This window comes from Rhineura floridana, chromosome 5, assembly GCF_030035675.1.
Source record: "Rhineura floridana isolate rRhiFlo1 chromosome 5, rRhiFlo1.hap2, whole genome shotgun sequence".
In the NCBI taxonomy this organism is placed as follows: domain Eukaryota; kingdom Metazoa; phylum Chordata; class Lepidosauria; order Squamata; family Rhineuridae; genus Rhineura; species Rhineura floridana.
Genome location: NC_084484.1, coordinates 139245597 through 139264342, shown reverse-complemented (window position 1 = coordinate 139264342; position 18746 = coordinate 139245597). Strand labels below are relative to the sequence as shown.

Sequence of the window (18746 nt, the reverse complement as noted above, 5' to 3'; positions counted from 1 at the left end):
GGATTAAAGAATGGATACAATAGGCTGGCTGACAGACATACAAACACAAATATTGATCCAGAGAGATCCAAACTACTCTGATTTTGCTGAGTCCCATGACTAGAGCTTGAATCATGGGCAGTTTTGATGGAGAAAAAAAGGGCAAGGAACAGGAGCCCTTCCCTGTGGGTCTTATTTAGCACTTCAGAGAAAAATAGGAGAGTGAAGACATCCATGGAGAAAATACATTAGCAGTCCTAAAGATAAAGGAACATCCCCAACACTCTTTAATCATACTGTCTCAACTGTAAGTATATAATTAGTGACCTAATGTTCAAAAACGTCTTCAAAAATTAATTTAGTTGCAATTATGTGGGCAAAGACTTCTTAACACATTACATGATTAAGGCTGCAATCCAATACATGTCGGAAGTAAGCTCCACTGATGTTTGTTATAGATGTGGCTTTCTTGTTTTTGTGCTCTGTCCCAGGATTGCTTTGTGATGAAGGGAAGAGTAGAAATAGTTTTACATAAAAATAAAATTGTTATGAAATAAAAAAGTTATTATAATAAATGCAAAATACATGATTAATAAATTTAGAGGTTAATTAACAAGCTCCCACAAGAAGGAGTGATGGCAATGGTGGCCACCAACTTGGACAGCTTTAAAAGAGGATTAGACAAATTCATGGAGGATAAGACTATCAACGGCTACTAGGCATGAGGTCTATGCTCTGCCACCACAGTGAGAGGCAGTATGCTTCTGAAAAGCAGTTGCCGAAGCCACAGGAGGGGAGAGTGCTCTTGCACTAAAGTCCTGTTTGCAGGCTTCCCATGGGCATCCGGTTGGCCACTGTGAGAACAGGAAGCTGGACTAAATGGGCTACTGGCCTGATCCAGTATGCTCTTATATTTTTAAGCACTCAAAATACTGAATGTATTCAAGTGAAACTGCAACAAATTAATAAAATTACCAGTTTTCACATGTGGAGTTGCTGTTGTTGTTACACCACTGAAGGGCTTTGATGAAACTAAAAACAAAACATTTTTACTTGTTAAGCATACACAGTGTCTTCTTTAAATGAAATGTGATGAAATTTGAACAAGAAGTAATCCCCCCCCCAAACAGTCTAGAAGCTGAAATGCCCATTGCTGGAAGCCTAGCAGGAAGTCATGCTTTTATGGAAGATCTGAGACCAGGAGGAAGGGGAGATTCAGTAAAAAAAAGATAGAAAAGCAGAGTGTGGAGGTTGTGTTTTGATGGCAATCAGGGCTGTGAATAAGATGGAGGTTTCCTAGATGGGACAGCAAAGAAATGATCTGGAAGTAATCACAAGGAGCACAATCAAGGTGTGATTATTATTTTTTCATAAAAGTGCAAGAAGGGTAAGCAAATAAAAGATAATTTCAGCCAAGTTCAAGGAAATAAATAAATAAAAATGCCCCAAATACCTTTGGAACCATTGAAAACATGAACATGGAAGTTAATTGAGCCCAGATCTTTTGCAATGGGTGCTGTTGGAAACAAAACAGGTGTGGCAAACGAGATTAGGCACAGCTTGTCTTAGATATGAAATGAAAACAAGAGACATGCACATTTCATAAAAGAATATGCATTTCCTATAATACCATTTATTTTTACCTAATATACTTATGTTCTTAACTTTTGTACATGGAGTACCCAGAGCAGCATGCATCAACAAGAACAAAATCATTTTTTTTTTAAAGTTAGAAGAATATAAATTTCAAAGAAACATCATTACCAGTTTCGGTCTTGGGTGGCTCAGTTCGAAGTGCAATAGGTTTTGGGACTATAGAGAAAGAAAACAAAAATTATTTATTGAAAAATATATATCATGCCATGCTTGCCAAAATAACACATGGTGGCTAACAAAATAATGAGAACAATAAAAACGTATTCATGCACTACTGAGGGCAACTGTACCCATGAAAGACACACATATATATCCTCAGATAATTTTAAATGTGATAATTGAGAAAATTTACCAGGTTTAGTATGTATCACATGAGGGCCAATAGTTGTTTTAGAACTGGAAACATGATGCTTGGCTTCTGGAGCTGAAAGAGAAAAATAGAAATGATTAAGACATGTATACGTTTGGCTCTGGGATTTCAGATTTGAACGTGAAGGTGAAGGTACAAAATCATGCTATGGATGAGAAATATACAAAGGCAGACAACACAAATGACTTTAGAAAGGAAAGTTACCATAATACATGAATAAGATTAGTATAGGTGGATTACATGATTCATGGCAATTTCTGGAGCCTAACTTTAGAAAGTAATGTGAATTTTTAATGTGAACACATTAAAGACTTGAGTGCAGTCTACCGTGGCTACTTCCAGGTGTTTTCAAAAGTGACAGAACCACTGTGCAAGGAAAGAAAAAGTAATACTGTGGGGAAAAAATAGTTTAAAAGTTTTCAGTGCTAAATGATCAACATACCTAGAGAAAGGATGGATTTTAATGGGAAAAAAGGATGATGTTAGATGATCTTGCAGAAGGAAAAAATAAAGATGGGTTTCTGAGACAAGAAAGTAAAAGAAGACCAGTCAGTGCACTAGGAAAACACCATTACCTACTATTGGAAGTTCATTGCGAAATGTAATAGGTTCCAAGACTGCATCGGGGGGGGGAGGGAGGAAAGGTAATGATTAAAATGAGGAAAACCTTTCAAAATGAACGTAACTATTACATTAATCTACAGACAGAAGATATTACTACTGTTTTAAAGTTAGGGTTTGATACAAACACTTAGAACCAGATGAATTAATTGTGGAAAATATACATGTAATAAAGTATTATGGATTGACCTCTCTCTGGAAGTACATTTCTCCTCTTAAACTTTACGTCAGGAGTGGCTAACCTGTGGCTGTATATGGCCAAACAAGATGGTTTTTGTGGCCTGAAGAGACCCCCTAACAATTTTGTGGTATTTTAGAAAAAAATATATACTTTTTGGTGATTTTCCATCTTGGCCACACCCACTTTATCATGCAGCCCTTGGGAGGGTTGGCTATGGGTCACTGTGGCCCTCAGCCTGAAAAATGTTATCCACCTCTGCTTTACGTGCTTCTGTAAGGACCACTCTGTTTGGAAAGGCCACAGGATAATTGGATGGAGATCTATTGCTGTTGTTATTTCTATTGTTTTTCTGTTTTTGTAATTATAGATTTTAATTGCATTTTAATTGATTATTTGTGTATTTGTTTTTAAAACATTTTCTTCTGACATTGGGGAAAATGGGTTAGGAATATTTTTAAATAAGTAAAATCCTATGCCTTCTCCAACTTAGTTTTGGAATTCATCTCCTTTGGAGGTACCTACTGCTTAATATATTTTTATCTGAATTTTGCTCTGTTATTCAATCAAACCTCCCATTCATATTTTTCAAGTACATCTGAAAACATTAAAATGATCGAATAGTTAAACTGTTAACAATAGGCCATATTTGTGCTTTTTTCAGACTCTCAAGTTAGCATGTATGATCGATTGCTCACAATCTAAAAATCTGAAGTGCCAAAACGCTTTGAGGGGCAGAGCAATTGAACTCAGGGGAAGCTAGTCTAAGTTGTGCTGGAGCTAGAGAAGCTGGCATAAAGTTCCACCACATCCAGTTGCCATTCAGGAGCCTCTGGATTGGCTGAATCCTGGCTCAGCCAGGAGCTGTGTACAAGGACCATGAAGTAAAAGCCTGCTCTCCCAAATATCCCTATAGGAGAGTAAGCCCTCTCCATTGACTCCTATTGCAATTATTTTCTTAGACTGACCTTTCTCCCAGCGGGATCTGCAGGAGTTCTCTAAACATGAGCTGGATGTGGCCTAAGTTCCCTCACTTTAGCCCTCCCCCAACACATCCCTGACATGCCCCTTTTTGGGGCCTTATGTCCTCTCCACTTGTGTCAGTCTCAGCTGAGCCTGCTGGGCCCTGGTGGAGCCAGGCTGGCCTGACTGAGAACCAGTTGAGCTGGACTAAGGAATTTATGCCAGTTTAGCCCAGCTGAACCGGGACCCAGGAGGCTCCGTTGGATATTTGCCGCATCCAACTTCCCTCAGCCTGACATAAATGTGAGTTGGATTGTGCCCATAGGCTGCTAGTAGTCTAGGCAGAAGTGGACTAGTGACCAATCAACAAGTACATTTGCAGTTGTACCACCAGCACTTTAAGACTGTTTTACACCAAGTATATGTTTCACCAGAAAGCCAGTGTGGTATAGTGGTTAAGATGCTGGACTACGACCTGGGAGACTAGGATTTGAATCCCCACACAGCCATGAAGCTCACTGGGTGACCTTGGACCAGTCATTGCCTCTCAGCCTCAGAGTAAGGCAATAATAAACACCCTCTGAATACTGCTTACCACGAAAACCCTATTCATAGGGTTGCCATAAGTTGGAATCGACTTGGAAGCAGTACATTTACATTTTCCATATGTTTCACTTAAACCCTGTTCAGGTGCTATGCCAACATGAGTAGACAATGCAGGGCACGTGGCCCTGCACCATCTGCTCAAGTTGGTGTTCCCTGTTCAGGCATAATGTCCGAAAAGGGCTACAGACACACAAAGATCTGCTTGGTACTAACACTATTTAATGTGATGACTATTTGTAGTTGTGTGTTTTTCTACAGTGTATGCTATGCTGCCCAATACTGCATTTAGCATTCAGAGGCTGAAATGCAGGTACTAGAACGACATATGTATATAGCACAACTTGGTTTAGGCTTGAGTTGCAGGTGTAGGGCTTAACTCTCTAATGAGTTTTAGCAAAGAGGCAGTTACATAAATATACTGTATGTGAACCAAAGGGCAACTATTGTTTACACATATGTAAATATAATATCATCTGACTGCAAAAAAGAGAAAATTAGATTTTAAGTTTCAAGTAAATGATACAATTACCTACAGAGATCATTTTAGTTCAGGAGGCAAAAATAATCTCTGCTACTCTCTGCAAAAATAATCTCTGCTATACTTCTACTGCTCTCTGAAATTTGTTTAGTTAAACCCTACTTTGCCACTCTATAATTCTAGCTTTTATGCAGCAGTGTACCTAATTTAAGGTGGTATGCATTTCCATTCATTCTACAGCTTTGTTTGAAACTCACAATTAAAATGAGTTTGGATTTAAGAAAGTATTTATGTGCTTGACTAAAATTGCTCCTATACATGCTACTACATTTATACAAATCATGAGCATATGATGACTTGTGATTACACAGAAGATGTAGCACCACTCAAATTCCAATCATCTAGAATTATTGTGACAAAATATCATTCTGTATTATAGTTTGCTGGAAACAAATAGCAAGCTGTGAACCAGTTTGGTAAGGAATAGAGCAAGCCAGAGCGACCTGGGGCCCACCAAGCTGAACACAGGTCATTAAGAGTGTACTGTGGTCTCTTTTCACAATCCTAAACAGAAAGGAAACAGAAGAAGTTTAGTGAACCCCTGATGGGCTGCGTTCCAATTGGTGGTTCACATGCTACAGAGACCTGTGATATGGTGTTTGACCTGAACTGATATGACTTGTGTTCAAAACTCAACTCAGACAGGAAGCACACTGTGTAGCTTTGGACAAGTCACTAATTTCCAGTGTAATTTGCCTCACAGGGCTGTTGTGAGGATAAGATAGAGTAACCACTTATAAGTTGATATGAGTTTCATGGAGGTTGAGCAGGATAAAAGTATGATAGGGTGGAGGATGGGCAGCAGCATCTAGTTGGATTGGCCCATACCCATGCAGGACACTGTTGGCCATTTACCAGCAGTGCGATATTTTGTGCAGTGTGAGCCACCCCCTGCCTTGGGTGCCGTTAGCATCTCTCTGTTGGTAAGGTCTCCTCTGCATCTTGGTCGCTGCCGCAGCTGCTTATTCTTTTCCACCCTATTTTACTATCCACCATTGATACAACCTCTAACAACAACCACATCACAGAAGATTTTATTAAGCCCATTTGTAAAAATATATAATTACCAGAGGTAGTAAATGAGAGTTCTGGAGCTGTGGATGGTTTAGAAGAAAATGTATCTGTTTTGGTTAAAGCTGGGGAAAAAATCAGCAAATTATTCAAGCATGTGCTACTCAAAGGATGTGTTTATATCCCCCTCTATCTTATATGGCTCAAATACCTTTTATCTTAAAGACTAACAGTGCATTTTTTGCATGTTTACTCAGAAGTAATTTTGCTGTCTTCAGTGGGGCTTACTCCCAGGCAGGGCTGGCCAGGCATAACTGCGCCCTTGGGCACCAGCCTGCCATGGGCCTGCAGCGACGTAGCCCAGCACCCCCCATAAAGGTGGTGCGGGGCTAACCCTGCTGCAGATCACGGATAGGGAACTTCCAGGCACTTCCCTCAATACAGACAGCATGGGCTTCAATAAGCCCACCTGCACAGCCCACCTACCTCCCATGTCATGTGAATAATGTGTGTGCATAGTGCAGATGCCTGCTATCAATCAAGATGGTGGTGGGGTATCAGCCCCTTAGGGTCGGGTTGCAAGACCCGATGCTGCCACAGATCGCAGAACAGCAGTACCTTCAGGGGCCCTTCTGGGCTGCAGGGGGCCTTGGCCAGGGCCCAACCTGGCCACCCTCAGGCGACGGTCCTGCTCCCAAGTATGCTTAGGATTGCAGTTCCAGTGGCTTTGTACTTGTGCTTCTTAAACAGCAGCTCCCCGTGCTATACAAAAAACCTCTTTCAAAACTGATATGTAATAATGATATGGAAGTCTGTTGTTCAGAGGTGGAGGGGAATTAAAAGTCTCACTAGGCAGGTCTAAACCTTTGTACATGCCAAAAAGAAGTCTTGAGATCCTGCCCAAAAGGCATAACCCAGATAAATTCACCTGAGCAAGCTTTATGGGAATGAATGAGAGCTGCACATGTACTCTTCCACATAACTTCCATTCAATTCAATAGGGCTTATACAAAAAAATTCCCAATAGATTGCACTGTTGTTATGTTAGCATTTATTTTGCCATAAAACTGTTGGTTTTGCTATGACAGAGTAAGGCTGCACTCCTAACCCACTTATCTATGAATAAGACCCACTGAATTCAGACTTACATCTGAGTTGACAAGGTTAGGATTTCAGCATTAAAACAGCTAAACTTCATTACTTAATGGTCAATTTTCATACATTCAGAGCTAATCTTTCAAGACACTAATCTGCCAATATTACTGTGAACATATTTAAGTTGTTTTTTATTAATGTGTTCAAGGTTGTTGCTCATACAACCTACCTATCATATTTTATATATGTTTTTGCATTCCTTATTACAGCTACACACTAGTCAAAAGGCTTCAGAAACAAAAAAGCATGCTCTTCAGTTTCAGTTCTACCAATCAGTATTAATAAAGTAAAATTTTAAAACTTTTAAAATTTTAATGTATAATTTCAGTGCTGAATCTGTCCTCAATAATTTTTTACTTTCTAGTAAAAGAAAGTATATTTTAAAAATACCTTAAAGTGTTCTCTCTAATAGCTAGCAAATTTCTATCAAATTAATGTATTTCTTCACTCATGGAATGTTCTAATGGATCCTCCAAGCACACATAAACATGTACAATGTATCCAATCCAGTCTATTAGGTTGACTATCTGGCACATTTGGCATAAATAAAATCATATTCTTTAGATTTAGAAGAAACAGAAGCTAGAAAAAAATGGAAAACCCCCAGTTCAAAATTAATTGAAAAATAAATGTACAAATCCAAAATCTTGTACAGCAATAGGATCTCAATAAACAATCTGAGAGCAGGAAATAAAACATAGTAATTCTAATATAGTATATGGGGTTACATTGCAGGATAATTGTTCAGTGCAGTATCAGAAAAGATATTAATAGAGGATGTCATTCACAGTAAGTTTTAAATAAGTGATGATGTGTTAACAATGACCTAAATCAAGTGTGGGGAACCTGTGACCCTCCAGATGATGCTGTACTACAACTTTCATCATCATTGTCCATTGGGCATGCTGGGCAGAGCTGATGAGAGTTGGAGTTCAATAAAATCTAGAGGGTTATAGGTACTCCACCACTGAACTAAATACTTCAGGTTAAGGAATGAGAATACAGTGGAAAGGGGGGAAGATATTTTCTTAACAAATTAGGGCAAGCCCTGCATTGCAGCCAGCATGGTGAAGCAACTGGCTTCAGGGACACCACGAAAGAGGGATAGATGGAGGCAAGAACTGGTGTATGAAAGATGCAGCAACACCTTTTAGCAGAGAGAGGGATGCCATTCGGTCTCCAAAAGGTAGCAAAATGTCTTGTAAATAAAAGAAATGGATAAAGATGAGTATTTAGAGGAGATGGAGACCCTGAACTTTGCCACCGTCTTGGAGTGTTCAAACAGCCTGGGTGCCAGAGGTTAGAGAAGACAAACCATTTTTCAAAGCCTGACCTACACTTAGCCATAGGGCATATATAGACATGCAGGGGCAATCATATCTGCATTAAACACATCTTTGCATTGCTCTCATATAAAGCGGGGTTAGGGGAAGTCTACTCTTTACTAGAAATGGGCAACTAGAAGGATCAAGGGGATGGAGCGACTACCTTATGAGGAAAGGTTGCAGCATTTGGGGCTTTTTAGTTTAGAGAAAAGGCGGGTCAGAGGAGACATGACAGAAGTGTATAAAATTATGTATGGCACTGAGAAAGTGGATAGAGAAAAGTTCTTCTCCCTCTCTCATAATACTAGAACTCGTGGACATTCAAAGAAGCTGAATGTTGGAAGATTCAGGACAGACAAAAGGAAGTACTTCTTTACTCAGCGCATGGCCAAACTATGGAATTTGCTCCCACAAGATGCAGTAATGGCCACCAGCTTGAATGGCTTTAAAAGAAGATTAGACAAATTCATGGAGGACAGGGCTATCAATGGCTACTAGCCATGATGGCTGTGCTCTGCCACCCTAGTCAGAGGCAGCATGCTTCTGAAAACCAGTTGCCGGAAGCCTCTGGAGGGAAGAGTGTTCTTGCACTCGGGTCCTGCTTGCGGGCTTCCCCCAGGCACCTGGTTGGCCACTGTGAGAACAGTATGCTGGACTAGATGGGCCAATGGCCTGATCCAGCAGGCTCTTCTTATGTTCTTATGAATCTATCAATTTCAGTCCCTCTCAGTTTCTCATTTTTCCACTTTTAGTTTCAGTCCTCCATATCAGTTTTTTTTTTTTAAAGAAAGTCCTCATGAAAATTCATCAGCATGTTTTCTGGTGTGCTGAGCAAGCATTCAATTCCTCCTCCCCTTCCCCTCCCTAGATTTCTCAAGTATGGCTGCTTTCACACATGGGGCTAATTGCGTTAGTTTAACGGATTTAAAAGGTAGTGCTTCTGTCCCGATTTCTAAAATCCCTTTCAGACTGCAGTACCTGTTGCGTTAAGGAACAGCAGTTTTTTCAGCCAATATACCGGCATTTTGCGCAACTGTCTTTTTTTCTTCCTTCACCCATTATACACATGCACACTATTCTCCACTGTGTAGGAAGTCTAAGATCTCATCCCATAGCCATGCAAGCCCTCTCCCTTTAGGATCTGACTTTTAAAATGTTTTTAGTTGTATCAACACAGGGGTGTGTGTAGGAAATGCTGCTATCTGTGCCAATGCCAGAATACCTGTACAATTTTCATCAGCCAAAAAAAACAAAACCCTGTGCAACTAAAGTGTGGGAATGCACTGCATGCTGGGATGCTTGTCACATGAGCAGCTGCAGCTAGCAAAAAACTCCTGTGATTGTCCAGGCTCCCAGCCTTGCTAATGGATTATTTCTGATATTTATCATGGAAATCTGTGCTAAATGTGCACTACATTCCACTAGAATTTCGGAGCTAGCTTGTACATCGTGTGACAGATGAAATATAACGCGCAAATTACCAGGTAAGAAATCGTCAGAATAATGGAATAAAGTGCAACGTGAAAGCAGCCTATGCTTCACAGGGAGGGAAGAAGCTCATGCTTGAAAGGAAACATCTTATTATATGAAGTTTGTCCTTTTGTATCCAACATGTAATCAGTCTGTTTTGAGACAGGCTGTTTCAGCTTTGATTCTTTAGCTGAAAGCCAGAACAAAACGGTCCCTTCTACGAGCTCCTTTCTCTCAGCAGGACTCCACCTTCATCCAGAGGAACTACTCCCCCGATAATCCAGCATGACTGATTTTAAAGCAGCAGGACTCGATATGTATATTACAGAGCCCACTTATACTTTGTCAGGCACATCATCTGTTTAACCTCCATGCCACAGAAATTTCTGAGCCAGTCTGGTTGGAATAACCAGTTGATTCAAACCATCCACATTCTAACTTAATTATGGAAGATTCTTTGATTCTGAGCCATTTTTATTTGATGGTTTTGAGTTAGTTAAATATTTAAACAAAAATGCTCCTAAAAGATTTCTTATGGATTTAACAGGAAAACACAAATACAATCAGAGTGTCCTTGTGTTATTTATTTTGAGATTAAAATTAATTTATTTTATGGAGCTTACAAATTTTCACAGTTGGGTTACCAAATACCTTTCCTAGTAATGACTGGAAGTATTATAAAAGCTGACAGGCTGGAGAACTTAGCAGCTGGGACAATATAGGAGGAAGACTGGGACTGTGGGATTCAGATGCTAACTAGATGTGTCTACAGTAATTGCTAGCAGGGAAACAAAGTTAAACTGTCAAGATTTGCTTAATAGGATGTGACACTCCATTCCAGTATATTGGTCTGAATTATTCTGTAGTCAGTAGGAGTTCCACAACAGGCTTTAGGGCAAAGCTGGCCTTTTGGAATGGCATGGGAAGAGAAGTGTTCTAACAAATTCAGTCTAAAGTTTGAGGCAGTGAGCACTATGGTACATCATACAGGCCCACTGTGTTTTGGTGTGTTTTTGCCTCCAGTCTATTGAGCTGAGAAGTTGGCAGCAGTGCAATACAGAAGAGACAGTCGAAGACACAGGAAGAAATATAGACCTGACTCTGTCAATGTCAGGCCCATAGTTCCTGTTGCTCCTGTCTTGGCATGCCACAAAATCTGCAATGTGTGCCAGTTGTAGCATTGATGACATAACGGCTGGTTACTCATGTTTTAGCAGTTCAGAATTTCACTTCTAATAATTTAGACACCAGAAAAAAGTTCTTGAAGATTTTAGCTGAAGTTATAGAACAAACAAAATAGTGCAACCTCTTCTATGGATTCACATATGCTGGAACTCATTCCATCATCATCACCAGCACCACCTCCACCTAAGGAAGATGTGATAGTAATTTAAAAGGCTGGTAGAATTCTAATTGTGAACATGGTGGCATAAAATGCACTTGCAGTAGGTGAAACGTTCATTGCAGTAATAAGAAGAAATTAGAAGCAGAATCAGGATTGTGACAATTAGCTAAAATAAAATATATTACCCATTGTTGCCACTGGATGTCCAACAGTGTGAGAAATCTTAGTGGTGGTGGGAACTGGAATCAATTTGTTGGTAACTGCTGGAGTAAAGGATAGTATCTTGAGAAAGGAAAAACTGAGAGTTTAGGATTTTACAACTAGTACTGTATGCTCTGTTTTAAAAGCATGTAATTTTTAGACTGTCTATCTGATCATAAAGAGAGTCAGCTGGTGAAGTATTACTATTGGACTTGGACTACAGAGACCCAGATTAGAAAATGCATTGAAGCTATGGCTATCAATGGCTACTAGCCATGATGGCTATATACCACCTTCCAGGATCAGAGGCAGCATGACTCAGAATACCAGTTGCTGGTGAACAACAGCAGGAGAGGATTGTGTTTGTGTCCTGCCTGTGGGCTTCCCTTAGGCATCTAGTTGGCTTCTGTGGAAAACAGGATACTGAACTATGTAGGACTCTGGTCTGATCAAACAGGGCTCCTCTTATGTTCTTATGGGTTTGAATCCTTGCTCAGCTATGATGCTAACTCAGTGACATTAGACAAGTCATTACATCCCAGCCTATTTCATTCAAGGTTATTGTGAGGATAAAATAGTTTAGTCTGATGTATATTACCTTGAGAAACAGAAATGGTTTAAATGCAAATATGATTTAAAAATTGGGGCTTTCTCCAAAGAGAATTCTTAAGGGACTGAAGCATATGCATATTTGCTGACATTTTACTAATTAGAAACATCTGAAGTGGAACTTCTCTGCAACTTCAGAGCATAGAAGGGGGACCTCTGGCCCTCCAGATGTTGCTGAACTACAACTCCCATCACCCCATTGACCATGCTGGCTGAGGCTGATGGTAGACTGAGTCCAACAACATCTGAAAGGCCACAAATTCCTCGTTCCTGCTTTAGAGGATCTAGCGCATCATATGGTTGAATGATTCAGCAAACAATGAAAAGCAGAAGGTAGTAATCTTTTATCACTGGAATCATACAGACAGATACAGTACAAGCACTACTGGAGAAAAGCTTGCTCTAGTGGAATACCTTAAGGATAAGAACGAAAGTCTACAATCCATGGAACACAAATCCTTCATTACTTTCAAAAGTGTTTAAAAAGGAAAGGCAATGCCCAACTCTGCAGGTTGCTGGTTCACATGGGAAAAACGAATGCTGAGGTTCATTAAATAGAAATATGGGTGTGTTATATTTAGCATACAGCATATATTAACTATATGAAAAAAGTGAAAAATAATACATCAGTTGCCAACATCTATTCCAAGACATACACCCTGTCAATCCAACACATTTAAGCCTCTCCAATACTAAGGCAAACAGTACACAAGGGAATGATGTCACTAGCAAGAAGTCCAACTGTTTTTGACTCCCCCAAGCTAATGTATCACATTTGTATGTTCAGCTGAGTACACTGGAGAGTAGCTGTCCTGTAGGAGATCAACCTTTGCTGTATAGATCAAATAACACAAACCCTGCTCTACTTCTCATTCATAATTAAAAATAGATGCATGGCATCTATTCAAGTGGAACACATCACATCATTTTTATGCTCAGATTCTACAACCTTCCCCAGCTCTAGAAAAGTATGAAGAAAATAAAAAAATATTAAGATGTCAGTTTACATTGCAGAAGACATCTGTAGCCATTCATTTAAATGTCTGGATTATACATGACAACATGCTGTGCAGAACATAATTGTGCTTCTGAGTGAAAGCAAGTATTATACATATAGTTCCATTTATATATATATATATAAATTTTAGAACTACATTTTGCAATTCTCAGTTCCTTGCTCTTTACCCAGCACCTACTGTTGCCTACCTGGAATATCTGCCTCATTTCCTTGTATGAAGCCTTGGAGCTGTTTTTGTTTCTGATAGATAGTGTCAGCGTTCACACCTGAGATCACCTACTTAGGTGAAGGGGAGCCTTAATCTAACCCTCTCTTACAGTTTCCTCTGATCGGAAAAGAGGGGTGAATAAATATTGCCAAAAGCTGATTGAGTCAATCATCTGTTCAATTCTCTGTGTATGGTTCTCAATCAATGGTCAAAAAAACCCTGCAAATCCCCGAGGCAGAGCAATGCCTGTTTCCCCATTTCAGAAACACAGAAAACAGAACTTTTAAAACAGAAAATGAAAAATTAACCATCTGCACTATTTTGAATATTTGTGGGTCAAACCGTTCATGTTAAAGTCTTTAGACTGCACTGGGCATCTGACAATATTCAATTGTTCAGTAATTCAATGTAATTGTTTAAATTGTTCAGGGTTGTTAAAACAAAAAGGGATTGCGAAGAGCTCCAAAAAGACCTCTCCAAACTGAGTGAATGGGCGGAAAAATGGCAAATGCAATTCAATATAAACAAGTGTAAAATTATGCATATTGGAGCAAACAATCTTAATTTCACATATACGCTCATGGGGTCTGAACTGGCGGTGACCGACCAGGAGAGAGACCTCGGGGTTGTAGTGGACAGCACGATGAAAATGTCGACCCAGTGTGCGGCAGCTGTGAAAAAGGCAAATTCCATGCTAGCAATAATTAGGAAAGGTATTGAAAATAAAACAGCCGATATCATAATGCCATTGTATAAATCTATGGTGCGGCCGCATTTGGAATACTGTGTACAGTTCTGGTCGCCTCATCTCAAAAAGGATATTCTAGAGTTGGAAAAGGTTCAGAAGAGGGCAACCAGAATGATCAAGGGGATGGAGCGACTCCCTTACGAGGAAAGGTTGCAGCATTTGGGGCTTTTTAGTTTAGAGAAAAGGCGGGTCAGAGGAGACATGATAGAAGTGTATAAAATTATGCATGGCATTGAGAAAGTGGATAGAGAAAAGTTCTTCTCCCTCTCTCATAATACTAGAACTCGTGGACATTCAAAGAAGCTGAATGTTGGAAGATTCAGGACAGACAAAAGGAAGTACTTCTTTACTCAGCGCATAGTTAAACTATGGAATTTGCTCCCACAAGATGCAGTAATGGCCACCAGCTTGGATGGCTTTAAAAGAAGATTAGACAAATTCATGGAGGACAGGGCTATCAATGGCTACTAGCCATGATGGCTGTGCTGTGCCACCCTAGTCAGAGGCAGCATGCTTCTGAAAACCAGTTGCCGGAAGCCTCAGGAGGGGAGAATGTTCTTGCACTCGGGTCCTGCTTGCGGGCTTCCCCCAGGCACCTGGTTGGCCACTGTGAAAACAGGATGCTGGACTAGATGGGCCACTGGCCTGATCCAGCAGGCTCTTCTTATGTTCTTATGTTCTTAATCCAGTCCTTTCCCATACCATGTTGGACATGGTGTGCATCTCTTGTGTTATTTGAAGGTTGGCAGAGGCCTCTGAGGCATACCGTGCTTTCACACTGGAGAGGTACCCAGATTTGGGAGGTGGGGATGGCCTTCTCTGATCAAACTGCTTGGCAGAAGGGAAGGATTAAGTCATAGCTGTAGGGGAAACTGCACCCAAGCAGTTTGGCCAGGTTGGGTCTGGCCTCCCAGGGTGAAGAAACTGGCCATAACAAATTAAAAGTGTTCAGCTTCCAAAGACTTACTAAAATGGAATAGTTGTGGTTTATCAAACCTGTGATATAACAAATATTAAGGTATTAAAATATTCACACATATTTATTTATTTATTTTTATTTATTACATTTATCCCCTCTTTTTTTCATCACTGAACCCAAGGCAGCATACATGTGGTTCCCAGACGGTTTCCCATCCAGGCACTGAGCAGACCCAGACCTGCTTAGCTTAAGCAAGATGGCAGCCTTCAGACTATATCATATCATTCTGTTTAGATCCATAGAAATGATCATGAATAAAGATACAGTAGGGCCCCGCTTTACTGCATTCCGTTTCTGGCGTTCTGCTGATGCGGCAGCTTTCAATTATGGGAAATTTCCTGTTTTAAAGCCGATTTTGCGCTTTTGCGGCATTTTCGTGGCATTTTCGCGCGACGCAACCCATTATAGTCAATGTGTTCCACTTTACGGCGATTTCCGTTTTATGGCGGGGGCCTGGTCCCTAACCCGCCGTATAAGCGGGGCCCTACTGTAGTATGAAAACATTTATAATATTTGTTTAGATCAGAAATCTGCATCAGCAGTGGATGGCATGGTGGGGCAATGGTGCTCACCTGACCTCCTGACAGTTAAGGCGCTGTTGTTGCCAGAAGGGAAAAGGGGAGGAGAGAGGTGGCAGGGACTTTGGCACTGTGCAAACAACTCAATGCAGCCAATATACAATGTTGCTGGTGCATTTGCAAAGTGTCAAGTTCCACCCTCTCACTCTTCCTCTCAGTAAGCAGCATCGATTCAGGCGTTGGGAGGTCAGCTGAGCGCCACCATTACACCATCTGCTACTGCTTTGCATGGAATGGAAGTAGCACTGATATATCCAGCTGAAATATGATTTTATCTTGAGTTTTTTTGTTGGTTTTTTCTTTAAACCTCCTTCAGAATTTTCTCCCTATCATTTATTATTTATTGCTAGTTGTGATTAAGCTAAATATAATCAACTGATACCAACTTTTTTGTCAAGCCTGAGCCAGATTTTAAACAAATTCGGTAATGACAAATTAATTCACTCCATTACAATATTTTATCTTACAATATTAAAGAAATATGAGCTTTGACATGACAGTGGCATCAAATTGGATGTTTAGAAGCTGATCTAAATCATAGGTGGTTACTTGTGATTATGTATGAAATTATATCACATATGCTAAGATTACATAAGAATTAATGTGCATGAACAACACTTTTTTTTTTTGTAGAACGCTTATCCAAGTCAGTAAGAAGAAAGTTTGATCTATGCTGTGGAACAAAATAGTTATAGGAAAGTATATAGCAATTACCCGGTACAATCTTTGGCTCTTCCAGGTGGGGAAGGATTGGGGGCTTGGAAACAGGGATTTTTGTTTTACTGGGAGCTGAAAGGAATAAAAATGAAAAGGTCATTTGTATGTGTCTAAAAAATAGTGCCGAGAGCTGCTCCTGTACAACCCTTTTTAAAATTGACGGGAGTTCTTCATGATCAGTGTTTTGTTCACATCTAAGTCCAAAACTGTATAAGAGCATTTCAAATGAACAGTGAATGAGATTTAAAGAGCTGCTTGGTATACATAACAGACTTGTGCTAGAGCTGTGCAATTTTTATAGATCCCCACTCCCCTGGCCGAAAAAAGTCATTTTACAAACTACCCTGGAAGATTTAAAAGTAGTTTGCCAAAGGACATGGAGAGGCTATTGCTTCAGAAAAACAATCTGTGCAGTAAAATATTCTGCAAGCTTATTAAGAAGCAAGTCCCACTAAGCCCAATAGATAAGTCTGCACAAGATTACAGCCATAAACGTCACATTCTAGGACCCTTAGAATTACATTTGAATGTCTGTCTAAAGGTCTATGTCTCTGTTACTCTTTTGACTATAGAAAAGAAAAAGAATAAGAAAAAGAAAAAGTAGACAGGGATGTTTTCTGCTGTGGTTGTGTTTGAGCTTTTATACTTGCTGCTGTTCTCATTTTGCTTTTTAAAACTGCTAAAAACTGATCTGCTATGTTAAATGAGGGTACTTCCCGATGCAGATTATTTGTGGGATGAATTTTTATCATGCATGCAAGTGGCCACACAATGTTGTTTGCATCAAAATGCTAACACATATTTTCCCAATTTAATCTAGATTTACCCTTCCTGGGAGAAACACTTAAAAAAAAAAACTATTGCCAATCACCTGTTTGCAATATCTCAACAACCCATCTGCAAATTATGTTCCTATCTGGAAGCACTATGTAAGTGAGAAAAATTTGAACTGGCAAACTATGTCTTTGAAATGAAACAAATTAAAGGAGAGATGATTAGCTTTAAATCATAGGAGGATAATCAATGTTTTTCATAGGCAAACAATTGATGGTTATCTCAAATTCACAATTTTCTTTCTGACATACTTGTCTGTGTGTATGTTTGGAGAAGGAGAGAGAGGAGCATAAAGAGATGTGCAGAAAATGGAAAATTTTCCAAGGAATATTTTTGCTTCCATTGAAATTCTGTTTTAGTTACTTTCTAATTTGATGGTGTCATATGAATAACTTAGAACTATTTATACAGATTTTAAAAAATCTAAACTTGCTGAATTCAGTAGTAAACCATTATTTTTAATAATACAGGACTCCCAACAAAAGAGACAGACATCAGGGCCCAATCCAACTATATTCAGAGAGAATGCATGCACTGCCACACATTCTTTATTTCAGCGTTTACCTGTCCAACAGATAGTCAGCACAGTCATTGCTTATGGCACAGATTGCCTGTTTTGCAGGGAGAAGGGTCTGGATCTTAACCTTGCCTCCTCCATTATATTATTTTATTTCCCCAAACCCAAGAGATATTCAGCATCATAAAAGCTGAAGCACCAATCTTGTGTTTTGTGCTGCATTCATGGGGCCCAATCCAGTATTTGAGAACCACAGAGTCACATATGCTGGATGCATGCAGAGAGCCAGCACTGTAAACATGATCTGCAGCCCCCTTTGTATATGCCCAATCCAGCAGTGGATGCATATACATCCCCATAAATTTTGCCCCAAGTAGTTAAGAGAAGAATTGCTGGGACTAAACTGACTTCCTCACCCTACTTCTGGGTTACGGAAAGCCCCCCAAGAATGGGCTGAAAACAGGGTACTCACCCAGCCCATCTTATTGGTCTCAGAAGCAGCCCCCCAAATTCCCATCCTCCAACACACATTCACAGCCAGGGCAACACCTCCTTCTCTCACTCTAAATTGCCTTTGCAATGTCTTCCCATGCTGGCTATATGATATTAGCACACAGCCAATGCAGACTAAGGACAGGAAACATTGCCCTCACATTGCATGGGAGAGTGGGAGTATGGCCACTATGTGATCCCCAATTGGCTGAGATCACATTCCCACTCAATTAGGGCAAAAGAATATAGTTTTTTAAGAAATGGCACCAATAAGAAGCTGCGAGAATAAAACAGCAAACAGATCCAAAGAAAGGTAAAATTTGGAGGGCTTACAAGGAACATTTCAGGTTTCCCTTTCATGCCAAAAATGTTCTGTTAGGAATATTTGGTGTATCCCTAATTATTATGTGCTTCAAAGAAAAAAAGTTCGGTGATGGCCAAATCTGTAATCAAATGCAACTATAAATCAAGTACAACGTATGAGAAAGCCCATAGTATGTTTTGCTTTCAGTGTTCTGAGGTGGAGATCAGGCAGCTGAACAGCACAGGAGAGTGAGGGAGAAATAAAGGACTGACCCAGGGTCTTCCAACAATCCCTCCAATGCTCATGCCATGTGGCTCATTTGTT

General features: G+C 39.9%; 1 protein-coding gene and 1 long non-coding RNA gene across 30 annotated transcripts in view; one reads left to right on the top strand and one right to left on the bottom strand.

Moving 5' to 3' along the window:
- ABI3BP (ABI family member 3 binding protein) overlaps positions 1–18746 on the bottom strand; it is a 235902-nt gene that overhangs the window by 76264 nt on the left and 140892 nt on the right. For 19 of the 29 annotated variants that reach the window (XM_061628187.1, XM_061628192.1, XM_061628194.1 and 16 more), the window contains 8 exons: positions 16273–16347; positions 11403–11480; positions 5979–6047; positions 2581–2622; positions 1988–2059; positions 1744–1791; positions 1433–1495; positions 955–1011 (listed from right to left, as the gene is read on the bottom strand). In XM_061628187.1, coding sequence (XP_061484171.1) covers positions 955–1011; positions 1433–1495; positions 1744–1791; positions 1988–2059; positions 2581–2622; positions 5979–6047; positions 11403–11480; positions 16273–16347 — 504 coding nt within the window. The remainder of the gene's footprint in view (positions 1–954; positions 1012–1432; positions 1496–1743; positions 1792–1987; positions 2060–2580; positions 2623–5978; positions 6048–11402; positions 11481–16272; positions 16348–18746) is intronic. The other 10 variants (XM_061628212.1, XM_061628216.1, XM_061628217.1 and 7 more) reach the window with 8 other exon arrangements.
- Positions 23–18746, top strand: part of LOC133385359 (uncharacterized) — a 30744-nt gene continuing 12020 nt past the window's right edge. The window contains exons 1-2 of the long non-coding RNA XR_009762859.1: positions 23–286; positions 17096–17204. This is a non-coding gene — a long non-coding RNA (uncharacterized LOC133385359). The remainder of the gene's footprint in view (positions 287–17095; positions 17205–18746) is intronic.